This window comes from Annulohypoxylon truncatum (assembly GCF_022578515.1).
Source record: "Annulohypoxylon truncatum strain CBS 140777 unplaced genomic scaffold F4807scaffold_11, whole genome shotgun sequence".
Classification (NCBI taxonomy): domain Eukaryota; kingdom Fungi; phylum Ascomycota; class Sordariomycetes; order Xylariales; family Hypoxylaceae; genus Annulohypoxylon; species Annulohypoxylon truncatum.
Window position 1 is genome coordinate 253,327 of NW_025953797.1, and position 15,364 is coordinate 268,690.

At 47.1% G+C, this 15,364-nt stretch overlaps 5 protein-coding genes across 5 annotated transcripts; 3 read left to right on the forward strand and 2 right to left on the reverse strand.

The window, feature by feature from the left end:
• Positions 1–438: 438 nt before the first annotated feature.
• On the reverse strand, positions 439–4,057 carry F4807DRAFT_420719 (Hamartin protein-domain-containing protein). The gene is made up of 4 exons (XM_047997514.1): positions 3,854–4,057; positions 3,187–3,724; positions 802–3,133; positions 439–745 (listed from the first exon to the last, which is right to left on the reverse strand). Exons 1-4 carry the CDS (start codon positions 3,865–3,867, stop codon positions 648–650), a joined length of 2,982 nt encoding a protein of 993 aa, XP_047855400.1. The 5' UTR covers positions 3,868–4,057; the 3' UTR covers positions 439–647.
• Positions 4,058–4,583: 526 nt separating this feature from the next.
• Positions 4,584–6,237, forward strand: F4807DRAFT_420721 (class I glutamine amidotransferase-like protein). The gene is made up of 3 exons (XM_047997515.1): positions 4,584–5,122; positions 5,207–5,708; positions 5,768–6,237. The coding sequence occupies exons 1-3, from the start codon at positions 4,987–4,989 to the stop codon at positions 6,000–6,002; spliced, it is 873 nt and encodes a 290-aa protein (XP_047855401.1). The 5' UTR covers positions 4,584–4,986; the 3' UTR covers positions 6,003–6,237.
• Positions 6,238–7,350: 1,113 nt separating this feature from the next.
• On the forward strand, positions 7,351–7,978 carry F4807DRAFT_459109 (uncharacterized protein; the record flags this gene model as incomplete). Its single annotated transcript, XM_048001304.1, has 2 exons — positions 7,351–7,400; positions 7,468–7,978. The coding sequence occupies 2 exons, from the start codon at positions 7,351–7,353 to the stop codon at positions 7,976–7,978; spliced, it is 561 nt and encodes a 186-aa protein (XP_047855402.1).
• Positions 7,979–8,058: 80 nt separating this feature from the next.
• On the reverse strand, positions 8,059–9,347 carry F4807DRAFT_42127 (MT-A70 family). Its single transcript, XM_047997576.1, has one exon. The coding sequence runs from the start codon at positions 9,213–9,215 to the stop codon at positions 8,142–8,144; it is 1,074 nt and encodes a 357-aa protein (XP_047855403.1). The 5' UTR covers positions 9,216–9,347; the 3' UTR covers positions 8,059–8,141.
• An 882-nt stretch (positions 9,348–10,229) lies between these two features.
• Positions 10,230–15,069, forward strand: F4807DRAFT_420731 (DUF221-domain-containing protein). The gene is made up of 3 exons (XM_047997516.1): positions 10,230–10,645; positions 10,713–10,845; positions 10,917–15,069. Exons 1-3 carry the CDS (start codon positions 10,639–10,641, stop codon positions 14,527–14,529), a joined length of 3,753 nt encoding a protein of 1,250 aa, XP_047855404.1. The 5' UTR covers positions 10,230–10,638; the 3' UTR covers positions 14,530–15,069.
• The last annotated feature ends 295 nt before the right edge of the window (positions 15,070–15,364 follow it).

Genomic DNA, 15,364 nt, shown 5'->3' on the forward strand with positions numbered 1-15,364 from the left:
TATACTAGGCATGGTGCAATAGTGCCTGTGTAGCAATAGTGCCCAGACAGGAGCGAATATTGAACATATTTGTCGCTACCTGAGCAACCTAGGTATTTAAATGTTAAGCATTACCTTAGAAGATGCATGTAGTGAACCCCCAAGTCTTCACTGACTTTGAAGTGCAGCTTGAATCAGTGCTTGCGGACGAAACTAACCGAAGAGAACATAGTTCTTGGGGTCTTTGGAGATTCGAACCGGTTCGCTTGGGTAAAGAAAACATGGCATCCAACGAACTCCCTAGGGAACTATGGGGTAGAACCAGGGGAAGTGGAGCTGAAATATCTTGCTTATTTTGCAACACGACAGAGCGAGTTCAAAACTGGCCAGGGAACCAATGTCATAGCGAACAAGCATCTCAGAAGACTCTTCGAGACCACGTCGTTCGCGAGTACTAACATTTCGAGTACACTTTCAACTCAAGTATATAGCCGGTTTCATTTTGTACAATTCATGCTTGTTACTAGACGTTCGGGTATCAAACTATGAAATGCCTAACCCGCAAGGTACCAATTAGTTCTGGAATTGCACGCTCATTGCCTAGATCTGACAAATGCAAACTTGACGTGAGTGCTTCATAGCGACTTATTGGCGACCTTAACACCTGGCTACACGAACCCCCTAATACCGCGCAATCCAGTTGATTTCTTCCTCTCCTTTTCCTCTTTCTTTTTCTCCTTGTCCTTGCGGAGATTCTGTACACCACCTGTTGGAAATTAGTATAGGGCGCAATCTTAGATGCTAAATCTGAACGGGACTTACCTCGTCCAAAATATCGCTCCGTCGTCGGACTACCTTTACCCGTGGAAAGCGGATCGTTCGGCAGCGGCGTGGAAGGCCGTCGTCCCTGGCTTCCCGCTGATCCTACACTGCTGTAAGGCTCAAGCGGCGGGGTGGGGTTGTACGATGTCGCCTCGAACAGATCCGGCTCGGACAATCTACGATGCTGGCGGTTACGGTAGCTCAAAGGACTACCCGAATCGGAGGACAAGTCGAATTCGGGATCGGCAGGAGGATGAGGATCCGGCTTCGACAAGCTGGATATCGTGGATTGTAAGTCCAGTATAGTAGCTTGTAATGTTGAATTCTTCCTCGTCACTTCTGCGATGCGGTTCTTCAACTCCGTTTGCTGTGCTCGGCTTGCTGCTAGAGTGCTTTCTAGCTGTGTCTTCAAACTCTCGGACTTGCGACCTGTGCCGTTTTTGAGCGCATTCTGTAACTTCGCATTCAGTTCCGCGATCTGCGACTTGTACAGTTCATGTGTTTTCTGGATATCGGAGTCGTGCGCTTTGAGCTTCAACTCCAGCATCTCGACCCGACCTTCTGCCTCCGCTGCGCGTATTTTCATGTTTTCGTGTTCCGTCTCTTTGGCCTGATAGTTCCGTTCGCATTCTGCTAGCCGTTGAACCTCTTTTCTCAGCCTTACCAGCTCATCAACATTGATCTCAACGGACTGCATAACTTGCTTTAAGTCTATTTCCCTGACCTCGGCCTCGCAGAGCAACAGGCGCAACCTCTCCGACTCGCACTTTGCTGCTTCTAGTTCAGTCCGTAATGTGTCTCCTTCAGCGTTCCACTTCTTCTGTTCTTCTCGAAGCCCTCTTAGCTTAGTAGTGAGGTCTGCTTCCCACTTCTTCGACAATGTACGACTCTTCTCCGACTCTTTTTTGGCTTGCGTTTCTGAATCCTTTGCATCCTTCAGCCTTTGTTTAAGCTGGCGATTCTGTATAATCAGATTTTGTGTTTCTGCTTCAGTTGCGGCTTCTCGTACATGCCGCCTTCGCAGTTCACCCATATGGGTAAGGTGCTGCTGCTTCATGAATCGTTCGAACGTTAGGTCGTTGTACAAAAGCAAGATTTGGCGCTGTAGGTGGGCAATCTGAGCGCTATTACTATCTGTCGGGGATGAAGTGTTGCCTAGTTGTGAACCTGGTTGAAGCTGTGATCCCTGGCGGTCTGAAATAGAATCGTGGTGGCTTAAGGCAAGAGATGGAACGCTGTCATTCGCCATCGATTGGTGCAGCCCGGATTTAATAACCTTATTAGAGTTAATTAAGTCTTGAAGCTGTGTCTGAGATCCGGACTGAACAAGTTGACGAGAAAGAGTTGGGCTCTCGTTACCGAGTCCAGACGGCCTTGGACTTGATACATCTCGATTGGAGTGATAGCTGCTTATGGATGACTGGCGAACTATTACGGACTGCTTTCGACTGCTTGTGATAGATTCGGCGAACATTGATCCCGTGTTTCGTCTGTCATCCCCCTGAAAGGGACTGAAGGACACGCCGAACGGATAGGAACCACTGAGCAGCGCGGACTCGTGGCCATCCTTTTCGGGTTCATCTTTTTCGGACGCTCCTATGTTTATAGCGTCTGCCATACCCTGACTAGGCAATGCCTCATTGGCCTGACAGAGAGCTACGCAGTCGGCTACCACTTCAGATGGTTCACTTTTGATCCATCTTCCGAAATTATCCTTCTCTGACTCTATAGTGAGAGTGTAGAAGTTCTCATGAAGGAGATGGCATCGCCGGAAACGCTCTGACGCATCGCGAATTTCAGTGGGTTGAACCTCAATGTCGTCGGCATCGGGCACCTCAGCATGCCGGAGATATCTTTGTGGCTTACGAATGTAGTCCATGAAATTGATCGGATACAGACCATAGAGAATCGTGAAATAATGAAGGAGTTGTGGGATAGCCGTATCATCGAAATCGGGAGAATAGGCGAGTTTTTCCCAGGCAAAGGCATTAGGAGATAACCTTCGTTCTTTGTCTATCTCATCCGTCCCTTGAGGAGATAGCTCTCGTTCCCAAAAGAGTAGCCGCGCGTATATGTTAAACAGCGTGGGGAGGTAAGGGACGAGAGAGCTCGGCATATGCGGAAGAATCATTGTCAACGCGGTCAAGGCGAGAGACACGATAGTTGTGGATGTGTCTATCTGGAGACAGTTGATTAAATTGTTAAATAGGGGTGTCTGCAGTATGAGATGTAGATGTGGTGGCTGGCTTTGCACAAAAAAGGCCAGGAATGATAAAGCACGAGCGCGATAGGCTTTCTTGACCACATATTGGTCGAGGACAGTCAGAAGATCCTAAGTCTACTTAGCAAAGCGTCTAAAGCGTAGGTAAAGAGTATGGTATTTACCTTTGGGCGTCTCTTCCCGTAGTGCAACAATGTCCTTTGCATCTGTTTCTCTTTAAATTCCGATATTGCATCAGGGCTTTTCCCTACAGTGTCGTACTCATCGAGCCACAGTAGAAGGATCCGCTCTGCGAGTTGAGGGGCAGCACCTCCGGTCGGGGAACTAGGATCGTCGCCATCGTCGGCCGTAAGAATATCCAAAAGTATACCCTCAACCTCCACAGCAAGGTCTTTCTCCTGATTAAGGTGGTTGAGTACTAGTAACAGCAAGTCGAACCACTGAAATATCTTGTCCGGCTGTCCAATGATAGGGCGCAAGCGGCGAAGGAGAGCAACGAAAGCTGTATAGCGAGAAGGCACTTGAGATACATCTTTGTGGAATAGAGAGAGTAGTTCGTCATTTAATTTGTCGGCAACGCTCTCGTCGAACTTCTCATGTTTGCAGAGATACGCATCGATGATTTCGACAAGATCGTCAGGTAACGGGAAACTTGCTGTTGGTACAAACCCGGTTATGGCTTTTGTCAGGTCCTTGATGGTCCTAGAGTTGTAGATAACAAGTTAGCACATGGATGATGATATGGCTTTGCGACAAAGGAGTAGCCGGAGAGCACCGAAACTACGTTGGTCGTTCTTTGAAATGAGATTGAAGAGGGCAAAATAAACATACGGCGCTGACGACATTGCGGACCGAAGCTCCAAATGGAGCAACTCAACGATAATAACAGGCTGTCACAAAACAAACTGCCAGCCTGAGGATGCGCATAGTAAAGCTGCAAGCTTACAGGGCTACAAACATAGTCCCACAGGAGCTTTGAATCAAGGTGCGATGACGTTTGGAAATTTAGAGGTAGGGCAGGTAAGCTGTCCAGGCTGTCGCAGTTAGTTTTCCTACCTCCGTGGTGGGGTCGTCAGCTAGTCTCGTCCCGACTCATTCGTTAGCCCGCTTTTAAACGTGCCATCTATACAGTGTAATTCAATCAAGCCATATTTCATTCATACTATGTACTTACGAATTTGCCTGTAAAATGTACATATATCAGCCCATCGACACCTGCTTCAATAACTGAACTAACTTTTATTAGGATAAGCATCAGATGTTTTGGAAGTTACGCCTTGCTATAGTATATATGTATTATGCTCAATACCCACATGTGTACCTGCCTTACATTTTGAGTTACAATCTGATCAATTTGTCAACATTAAGTTTCTTCAAACTTCAGGCAGTTTTGCAAAAAGGCTGATCGCAACCTACAGTCTCTCGTAAAATCCAAATACTGTATTTCTTACGGTGAGAGCGTGACCATCGGGTCCACTAAAGAAGGCCGATCCCTTTTGACTCCACAAGCTAACGACCTGTAAATCTGGGGGAGGGGAATGATATACATGCTCTTGTGGGGTAGTACCATCCCGGTACCTACAAACCTAACCCTGCCCCTCCTCAAGCCGCATACCTTCTACGTAACTCTCCGGCGTGGGCAGGTATCGAAGACTCAGGCCCCTCAATCACTCCATCTATCAGTCCATCGGCCCATAGGTGCAAAATTCCTCGCTTGATTTGTCTGGCCATTTCCCAATTCAATCTCTCCTCTTCACTTTTCAAAGGACCATCTACTTAGTAACAAGTCAGTTGACCTCGACCACAAAGCGAGTGAACCCATCCATTTCCTGTATTCAACATCCAATATATGCTCTTCGAGCCCTAGAGACCTAATAGTCTTTATTAGCCATCACACTCTACACATCTAGACATTCATCAGTAGTCACTATCTCTTTCAAACACGTAACCAATTAACCTCAATCATGGCACACAAGACTTCTGCGGTAACCGACGAGCCCATTGAAGTGCTTTTCGCCCTTCATCCCAAGTTCGACTTGCTGGATTTCGCCGGACCTCTCGAGATCCTCGAATGGGCACGCCACGACAAGAACGACGAAAGTATGTCATTTACCTAGATATCTCTCCTACAAACTGCCTCTTTGCCCCATAGATCAGATTACTAAGGGAGGTTCTATGTTGTAGGCACCAAAGCTTTCGAGTGCACAATTGCTGCGGCCGAACCAAAGGTCATCTCAGAACAGGGAGTTGTCATTGGTGCCCAGATCACGTACAAGGAAGCTCATGAGCGGCTCAACGACTTTGACGTCCTCATCGTCGTAGGTGGCAACCATGATGCTATCCTAAAGGAGAAATCCGAGCCCCTCCCTATCATCGAAGCCTTCGCAGAACTCCAGAGAAATGATTACACACGAGAACGCACGTTGATGTCTGTCTGCACCGGTTCCATCTTATTGGCCGAGGCGGGTATCCTGGCAGGCTTGTCCGCTACAACCCACCCAGACTACTTCACCAAGTTCGAGATTGTCTGCAGCAATGCAGCTCAGCGTGATCTTCAAGAAAGAACAGATGTAGTGGAAGATGCTCGATATGTTGTGAACAACCTTCGCTTCGACCTCGGAGATGAGGATGAGAATCCCTACATTCGTCGCAAGTCAGATGCTGGAAGACGCCCCTCTGCGGCGCGGTATGTTTAACTCTTCTTTGATATCTATATAATCACAATTACTAACTATGGCCATCTAGAAAGGGAAGTGTCTCATTCAAGGGCTCGAACGGACGTCGTGAGTCTATGGCTCGCCGCGCCGCGATGCGTCTAGGTGGGCTTCGGGTCATTACGGCGGGGGGAATATCTGCTGGCCTAGATGCAGCTCTGTATCTGGTCAGCATCCTCGTCGATGAAGAAACCGCAAATGAGGTGGCCCGGTTCGTTCAGCACGAATGGGTTAAAGGTACCGTCGTTGACGGTCTTGACGTCTAGAAGCTACATATCTAGATTTGCTAGAAAGGGAACTAAAGGCTTTAGTGTGTGGATGTGATAGGATCTTGCTCATGTATTCAAGTTCAAAAAGAGGGATTGAAAAGTCCTAGACAATTAAATACCTAACCTAGCTACGAATGAACAAATAGTTAAAGTAAAATGGTGTTTTTGGGGAAGTCTCTCGATGAGTTCTCAGGCTCAGAGCTGGTCATGTGGATCTTTTAATTCAACCAAGTGTGCATTTTGTGCAGTAAGGATAACCACACGACACTTTTACGTTAAAAAAACGACACCTTCTTAATTGGGACTAGTCTGTGGCTACAGCGCCATACCTAATTGAGCACATGCTCTTATCGCACACCCTATCTAAACGTAATTTTACGAAGTGTACACCTAGTTGACTACCTAATACTAGTAATTACCTAATGCACACGATTATATAATCAGGCTTAATCGACTCTTGTTAATTGAATAGATTATTATTAAGGGTCCGATACCACTTGATTAAATTATATCAAGGAGTAAAACGTTGATTATATTAGTCCTTTCAAAACTCACTATTGCTGGTATGACATGGGTGGTGCTGGTGCTGTATTAGTAGCAGGGACAGTAGGGTTCGCGACAATTTTTGTTGTTCTTTTGGGGCCAATCCACTCACGTGACGACCTTACGTAATCAACTTACCAGCACCCACCCTACTAATTAATCTAGCACATACAACAGATCTAAAGGACCTTGCGACCGTAGCACTGGCGGTTGCTGCTACTGTTGAGGCTGTTGATACCTTTGTATACCGTTTATACTGGTGTAGGTAGGTCTTGCAGGGGTCAAACAGTGGTAGTATGTACCTGCAATGGCAATGGCCATACAAAACTGGTGGCAGGTGGCATAATAGGTACAACCTTAAAATTGCGGCTCAAAGTCAATTGAGGATATTAGGTAATAAAGTGATTACTAAGTAAGTAAGTGTATACTAGGTAATTTAAGGGTGTGCAACAAAAGTATTACTAAATTAGTTGGTGTGGCGTTGCAGCCACAGACTAATCTCAATTAGGAAGGTGTCGTTTTTTTAACGTAAAAGTGTCGTGTGGTTATCCTTACTGCATTTTGTGGTCTAGAAACCTAAACATTTTACGCAGCTACCTGTCAAGGTTAAGGCATATTGACCAATCATACAAGGTATATTATGCCCCACTTGAGCGACTGGGTACCCTGTAACGGAATTTTCACCCGCCGACTGGTGGGGACTAACGACATAACGAAACTGATGCATTGTTGCTGAATTTTGAATAAATTTATTTCGTTGAACGGCCTTGCAGAGCATCTCAGGAGCCGCTGCTAAGACACAATGGCGTTGAAATTACAACCGTTTCGAACGGGAACAAACCAGATCTATCTGTATGTATTGTTGACCTATCTAACTATCATCAATGACCTTCTAAGCTAACGTCAAACCCCAACATAGACCGAAATTCGCCATCGCCTTGTTACGGAAGGGTGGTCAACGACCGAATTTTGCTACCTTTAAGGTCCCCTTACGATTTAACAAGTTCGATCTGCGAGACTACTTGCTACATGCGTACAATATCGCCGTGTTGAATGTGCGATCGCAACTAAAGCCAAGGCCGACACATCGCAAGAAGAACGGCCACATGGTCCGGCCTTTACCAGCGAAGATAATGACGGTGGAGATGCGACAGCCGTTCGTGTGGCCTGCGAGACCCACAGACATTACCCCGTGGGTTTCAGAGAGTGATAAAGCGCGACGGAAGGCGATCACGCAGAAATGGAACCCGCAGCGGGAACTCAAGAAGACAGGCACGCTCTCCCTGAGGGACGAGAGGGGCCCGGATAAAGAAAAAATAGCACTCAGAGAGGCTGCAGCACAACTGTTGAAGACCGGGTCATGGAAAAATGGCGAGGGACTAGATCCCAAGTTTTCGAACCCGAAGTACAGACCAGGGAAGGACATCTAGGACGCATTGTAGGGGAAGAAGAAAAGAAAAGAAAAGAAAGAGCTTGACCGCCGTCGAGAATATACGACGTTAGTGGACAATGGGTGTATGATTATGGGAGACTTCACGTGCGTATACGCGTGTGGCGGAGACGCCGAATAGGGAGTTGAGTGTATTTGTATCGCTATTCATCGGTCATCGTCTCTACCCAATGGTGCCTTTGTTGAAAATAAAGCACCTCATCACCCCAGCTCCACCAACCTGCAGTGAGATTCCTTGCGAATACTTCAAGTCCGCTATAGTTCTCTGGCATCATGCTCTGAAATAGAGGTTTTAAATTTGGCTTTCTGGAGTGGACATCTGGAACTCCCAAGATCACTTTCGTCGGAATTGGCGCTTGCCACGTGCTACCTCTCTTTCTACCGAGTAACAAGCGTTCCCATGGTTTCCTCCATTGTGCTTCTACGTCGACGACAGGATTGCCGGAGCTCGTGATCTTCAGCCAGACCCATTCACCGATAAATTCTATACCCCATTCCGAGAATATTCCCGAGGGTGATAACAGCACGTCGGAAACTGCCGTCTTGTTAGTAACCCATATAGCCACAAGTCCATCAGGTTTCAAGTGTGATGCAACTGGTATCTTAGTTAAGAGGTCTTTGGTTTCTCTCATATCATTTGCTATCTTGTAGCTGTTCCGTTTTCGCTTCACAGACCGACTAGGCCATGGTGGGTCGAGAACTATAAGATCGAACATGGGAGCGTTTGCGAGGAAAGTCTCCCGCTGAGATTCTATAGTCCCAAGAAGATAATTTGACTGATGAGGAATATATGGCTCCGGGGCCATGTCAGCCTCCTTACTGTCACAAGCTTGCTTCCTCTTGTGCGACTCTTCGGTGTTTAACCCGTCGTGACTAGCATTGCTTGCATCTCTCAACACACGTGGTAGACACCACGGTCCTCTGTAATTGTGTTTGACATCTTGCGTCGCGGCCTTAACGCTTTCTAGAATCATTAATTCAGCTATGGCTGCGGACGGCGATACTGATTGGCCCAAGACTTTCTTTTTCGGCTCAGGGGTACTCCATGGCGTCTCGATAGGATTAGACGAAATGATATGTCTTTTGATCGACTCCCCCGGTAATTGCTGCGCTTCTTCGATAGAGCGAGGAATATCTATTAGAACGGTAGATTTGTCTGGGCTCTCAAACAGCACGCAATATGTAGCTTGATGCTGCGCATCTACTTCCGAAGACATGGCTTTCCAAACTAATGTTTATTTACTATTTGTGGAATGTGAGAAAGACCTTCATAAGTTGGAAGTTGCACATGTTTGTAAGATATGTACATACATACATCTTTGCGACATATTCTACCTACAACAGGCAGATATCATACACCTATTGAACCGATACACCCGTGTACCCATGTATGTAAAATTTGGGGAGAATAGGAGGTCGACGATACACGGGTCTCCCTATCTTGCGATGAATTGACAATTTCCACGGCCAAACTCTGCCGATGATGTGCTGTTCGACTTGTGTATGTTCGCATTGGCTAATCGCATCAGATTCTTGTCAGCCAAGATCCTCTTGGTTCGGATTAAGAATGGATCTAGCTCACGCTAAACCTTGTAGGCTGCCTCTAAGACTATTCCCCGCTAAGAGTTCAAGACCAAGTCGATGTCTTGCGGTTTTCGGATTACTTAAGCCATTTTAGCGAACACTCTGAGGTCTAGACCATTGGCTCTCGCCTCTTGTTTGGGAAAATAGGATTTAAAGCATCGAAAACAACGCTGTACAAATGTAGCGGTTACCGCCAACATTCTGTCCGACAAGGACGGAAAATGGAACAGCCGCGCGTGAATGTAGTCCAATCATAGCCGATATTCCGACGTCTTGGTGAAGATATGAAGCAGAAGTCGGCATTGCGGCAGCTTAATTAGGATAGTCAAGTGGGGCCTCTCAGGGGTTGCGTTTGACAAGATGGGTTAAAGCGGGCGTTTGTGACGTCGGACTTGCAGCTTTTTATGGGCCAATTAAACGAGCTTAATGATTTGGGAGGATGTCAATGGCTGTTGATGACATGGAGTTTGAATCTTGTGCTGTAGATCGTGTACCACTTATTAGGGACGGTACCTCTTATCGGCCTGTTCGCACCTCCATTATGCATGTACCCATCATGTATTCAGGGTATAATTCTGTACTTCGTTGTTTCCTCCTAGACGTGACGCACCCAGACGTCGTGCACATCAATTATTCGGCCAAGACCTCCCACCAATCCAATATAGCTTCTCTCTAAAAATTCCAATCTAGCCGCCCGTTCTCCTCTTTGCCTGTTACTTTCAGGTATTTGGTATTTGGGACGGACGACCCCGAATTCGACCATGCCTCTTCTTTCTTTCCTTGAACCAACTTCTCCTACACGTTTGTCTTTGATCTATTTATCCCCTGGATTTATGCGAAACCTTTCGTAGTAACTACAATCTTCGCAAATACGTAACCTCCAGCAGAATACAATCGTCATCACTGAGGCGATAGACACCCAATCCTTCACCACCCCGACAGTCACTCGATCTTTCCTATATCAACTATTCGCTCGTTAAGCCTACTTATGAGGTCGGTATTACAGCGCGGAATTTTCGAGTAGGGATCTAGGTCGAGTGTCGACCACGGTAAAATATGAGTGGTAAGTCGTGATATCATCATACTAAATCGCTTATTATTTGCGCGTAGTGTTAATGAGTTTGGTACAGACAGTGGCAGCGCTCAGAAAAATCAGGGTATCACCCTGATTGCCTTCGTTACTGCCCTCAATGTCTCGTTGGTAGTCTTTGGTATCCAGACGGGATTATTCTTATTATTGAGGAATAAATTATCTAGAATATTGTATGAGACCCTTCCAATCTACCACATCTTTCTTTCAGCCAAGCTTAATTTTAACGCTTTTGATACCGCAGCAAGCCCAAAACATATCTCGTGCCCGAACGCGAACGAACTGAACCTCCGCCTAGTAGTCCATGGGGATTAGTTAACACACTACTCCGATTTCGAGATCGCGAAATCATTAAAAAATGCGGTCTAGACGCCTACTTCTTCCTCCGATACCTCCAGACGCTGCTGGTCATATTCATACCTATGGCCTTAGTCATCATTCCGATCCTTGTACCAGTCAATTATGTTGGTGGAATCAGTCGCAACTTTTCATCGAACAGTACCGATGACAACGATGGTGTAAACTCTACCGATCCCCAAGGCGTCGATTATAGTGACCCTAGTGAGCCGAAATCTAATATCACTGGCTTAGATACTTTGGCCTGGGGAAATGTGAGGAAGGACCAGACAAACAGGTATTGGGCACATCTTATTCTCGCTGTATTAGTTATCATATGGGTTTGCGGAGTCTTTTTTTCCGAGCTGAGAGTTTATATTAAGATCCGCCAGGATTGGTTAACAACTGCAGAGCACCGCCTGCGGGCATCAGCCACGACTGTTCTGGTGAGCGGTATTCCTGATAAGTGGCTGACTGAGGATGCTCTGAGAGGCCTCTTCGATGTGTTCCCAGGAGGACTTCGAAACGTCTACCTTACACGGGACCTGACACACCTTTTGGACAAGATCGCCAAACGTGACCAGATTCACCAGCAGTTAGAAGATGCCTTAACAGATCTCATTATAACAGCTAAGAAAGCCCAACTTAAGAAGAGGGAGCAAGACGAGAACCAGGCGCGCAGAGCGTCTAAGTCTCATCGTCCTACAAAAGCAGAAAAGCTTCAACGTCAGAAGAGGGAGGACGATGCAGCTAAAAGGCAAGCTGAAGGTGGCCAGGGTCTAAGCAGTGGTGATCGACACGAAGTACCGCACGATTTAGATGAGGCGGAAGCAGTGGCCGAAGCTGAACTTAAACATGAAGCTAGGCCATCTACCGGTCATGGTGTGACAACCGGATTTTCGAAAGTGACCGGAGGAATTGGAAAGGGAGTCGGTGCTGTGGGTCAAGAGGTTTTCGGAGGCGCTAAGAGGCTCACGCGCGGCCTCGATAATCAAATCGAAACGACGAGCGGCTTTGTGGCGATAAGACCGCCGCGAAGCCCTTCGCCCGCTCCCATTAGCCGTGGATCGGATCGCCGTCACGTACAGCTGCCGGATGAAAGAGATCTACCAAGACCGTCATTCCAGAGCTCAAATCATCCACAAGGCGTAAAACCTGAGGATCGTGTCATGGGAGCACAAACAGCACAGGGTCACTCGCATGCCGGCTCTACCATATCTCAAGATTCCATTCTCAAGAAGGACAGCGTCGAGCTGCGACAGTTAGGAAATACAACCCGCAAGCTTACTAACCTCGAGGATATGCAAGACAACGAACCTAAGAAATGGTATCAGTTCTGGAAACCTCCACAAGGCGGATACGCGTCCCCGGTCCCTCAAGGATACGAAGGCGACGATTTTCCATTCAAAAAGAAGGAAAAAACATTCTGGGAGAAGGTTAAATCATGCATTCCATTCATGGGCGGCGAGGAGTTGGCGCCGGTAGAGTACCCCAAAGCTTACAACGAGGAATGGAAGGAAGAGCAAGACGCTGAGGCAGAATGGGAGAAGTGGGTTAAGAAGTCCAAGCGACCGACCCATCGTCTTGCTATCTTCGACTGGACACCCTCCTGGCTACCTGGGTTTCCCCTGCTTAACAAAAAGGTTGACACTATCTACTGGTGCAGACAAGAATTGGCGCGGTTGAACATGGAGATCGAAATCGACCAGAAAAATCCGGAACGCTATCCGCTCATGAAGTCGGCATTCATCCAATTCAACCACCAAGTTGCCGCCCATATGGCTTGTCAGAGCGTTATCCATCACGTTCCGAGACACATGGCCCCTCGTACTGTCGAAATTTCTCCCGACGATGTACTCTGGGAAAATATGGCTCTTAGCTGGTGGTCTGAGTGGCTCCGGACTGGTGTTGCCGTGGCCGTTGTGGTTGGCATGATCATACTATGGGCTTTCCCGGTCGCCTTCACATCTTCGATCTCACAAGTCAGCACGTTGACAGACGAGTTCCCGTGGTTGTCATTTATTGATGACAATAAGACGATTCACAATATCGTCTCAGGTGTTGCCGGTGTCCTGCCCGCCGTTATTCTTGCGCTCCTTCTTTGGTTGGTGCCGATTCTGATGGGCTTCCTTGCTGGCTTTAAAGGAGCCAAGACAGGAGCCCAGAAATCAGAGACGGTCCAAAAATTCTATTTCGCATTCCTCTTCGTTCAAGTGTTTTTGGTTGTTTCTCTTGCTACTGGTGTACTCCAGACACTGGAGGATCTGGCAAACCACCCGACGATGATCCCGGATCTGTTAGCAGAGAATTTGCCGAAGGCTGCTAATTACTTCTTCTCTTACATGATTCTACAAGCTCTCAGTGTGAGCTCAGGTACATTATTGCAAATTGGCGCCCTCATCAACTGGTACGTCATCGCGAGAATGATGAACAAAACGGCTCGAAATAAGTGGTCTACCAATACCAAGCTACCTGAGGTGAACTGGGGAACATACTTCCCTGTATACACGAACTTCGCCTGCATCGCATTGATTTATTCCGTCGTTGCTCCGATTATTTCTATCTTCGCCATCATTACCTTCAGTCTCCTCTGGATGGCGAATAGATATGCCATGCTTTACGTGAACCGGTTCACCATCGATACCGGCGGCGTGCTTTATCCGCAGGCAATTAATCAGACCTTTACGGGGCTCTACGTAATGGAGTTATGTCTCGTCGGCCTATTTTTCCTTGTTCGGGACCAAGACGGCGAAGTTGCATGTGTTCCTCAAGCGATCATCATGATTGTATCGATCTTCCTCACGGTCATATATCAGTTCCTTCTCAACAGGTCATTCGGACCACTATTCCGATACCTGCCTATTACTTTCGAAGATGAAGCGGTACTTCGTGATGAAGCATTCCAACGCGCTCAGGACCGTCGGTTTGGTCTTGTCCGGGATGACGACGAAGACGATCATAAAGAGGAGGCGCCGAGGCACAATGAAGATGGATCTCAGGTCACTTCTATGGACGGCAGCGACGACAAGACCGGACGAGGTAACAAGTTTACTAACTTCAAACCTGTTAAAGGCATTGTCCGTGCTGGCACGTGGGCTACTCGCGGCGGAAAGACCACTTATGACCGTACTCTTGGCAAGGCAGGAAGGGGACTGATGAATATCAACCAGAGTGTCATCAAGTATCGCGAGGAGCGTCGAAAGAGGGATCTAGAAGCGCAGAGAGCTATTGGCGATGCTCTATACGGCGATTTTCACGATGAGATCGAGGATCTCACGCCCGAAGAACGAGATGTGCTTGTGAGGCGCGCATTCATGCACTCGGCCCTCCGTGCAAGACGACCAACGGTCTGGATTCCACGTGACGATATCGGAGTCAGTGACGACGAAATTAGAAGAACAAAAGAGTTTAGCGAACATATATGGATCTCCAACGAAGGCACCGCGCTCGATAGCAAGGTACGAGTCGTGTACGGGCGGGCGCCCCCAGACTTCTCAGAACTGGATATTATCAGTCTCTAAAGAGAAGTAAGAGACAGGTGAACTGGATTGTATATAGAAACATACGATGGAATGACCAGTCTGGGCTTGTTGCATAGCATGCGGAGAACTATACCCCAATGTTGCATTAGCATTATTATCATTTGCAAATAGAACCCGGATCAAGAGGCATTGGGTTTCGGAATTGGATTTTACCTAAGCTTGTGTCTGTCAAGAGTCAGCGTGAACGTGACTGACTAAACATCTCTAAGGGCGTTTGGGAGGTTGAGGTCTTGAAAATTGGGTGGATGGGTGAGAACATGGGTTTTGTATACTATATACCTACGTAGTATGTGCCTAATTGTAATCATTTTTGTAAAGACTCGGACAGCGCTTCAGGTATTATCAGCTCTTAGAAAGCACAAAAGCATCCTTTAACACGCGTGCCCAAATGCATTAAAACGGGAGAGTCATATGACAAGTAACATCACTTGAAGTCCGAGACATACTACGTACGTACTCGTAACCTTAATACAGTCCAGACCTCGAGTGTTCAGAGTTCGGCATTGGGTCAGGCATGTGCCTATATTTAGACATTTTATAGGCCAACTTCTCAACCTCCGTACCCCGTAAATATCGATTGATGTACCGAGGCAGGTAATACGTGTACATACTGTAACGTAGGTTTATTTCCCGGGCATTTATATAATACTGTGTGTACTGTATGAATCCTTGCGACCTTTCCCGTGACCGGCGATAAACAGCTTTCCCAGCAGTGCTTTCCTATTACACGTCGGGTAATGAGAAGCGGAGAAGTCAACTTTAAAAGACGTGACAGGGATTAGGAATCTGCCAAGAAGGAATTCTAGCGCGATCG

Bases quoted from the DNA above. Each gene is read 5' to 3' on its own strand.
- F4807DRAFT_420719 (XM_047997514.1), bottom strand. The intron at 3,134-3,186 runs GTAAATACCATA...AAGTAGACTTAG, and splicing joins ACGGGAAGAGACGCCCAAAG to GATCTTCTGACTGTCCTCGA. The intron at 746-801 runs GTAAGTCCCGTT...AATTTCCAACAG, and splicing joins GGAGCGATATTTTGGACGAG to GTGGTGTACAGAATCTCCGC.
- F4807DRAFT_420721 (XM_047997515.1), top strand. From the start codon at position 4,987: ATGGCACACAAGACTTCTGCGGTAACCGACGAGCCCATTGAAGTGCTT. The intron at 5,123-5,206 runs GTATGTCATTTA...TCTATGTTGTAG, and splicing joins CCACGACAAGAACGACGAAA to GCACCAAAGCTTTCGAGTGC. The intron at 5,709-5,767 runs GTATGTTTAACT...ATGGCCATCTAG, and splicing joins AGACGCCCCTCTGCGGCGCG to AAAGGGAAGTGTCTCATTCA.
- F4807DRAFT_42127 (XM_047997576.1), bottom strand. From the start codon at position 9,215: ATGTCTTCGGAAGTAGATGCGCAGCATCAAGCTACATATTGCGTGCTG.
- F4807DRAFT_420731 (XM_047997516.1), top strand. The intron at 10,846-10,916 runs GTATGAGACCCT...TTGATACCGCAG, and splicing joins AATAAATTATCTAGAATATT to CAAGCCCAAAACATATCTCG.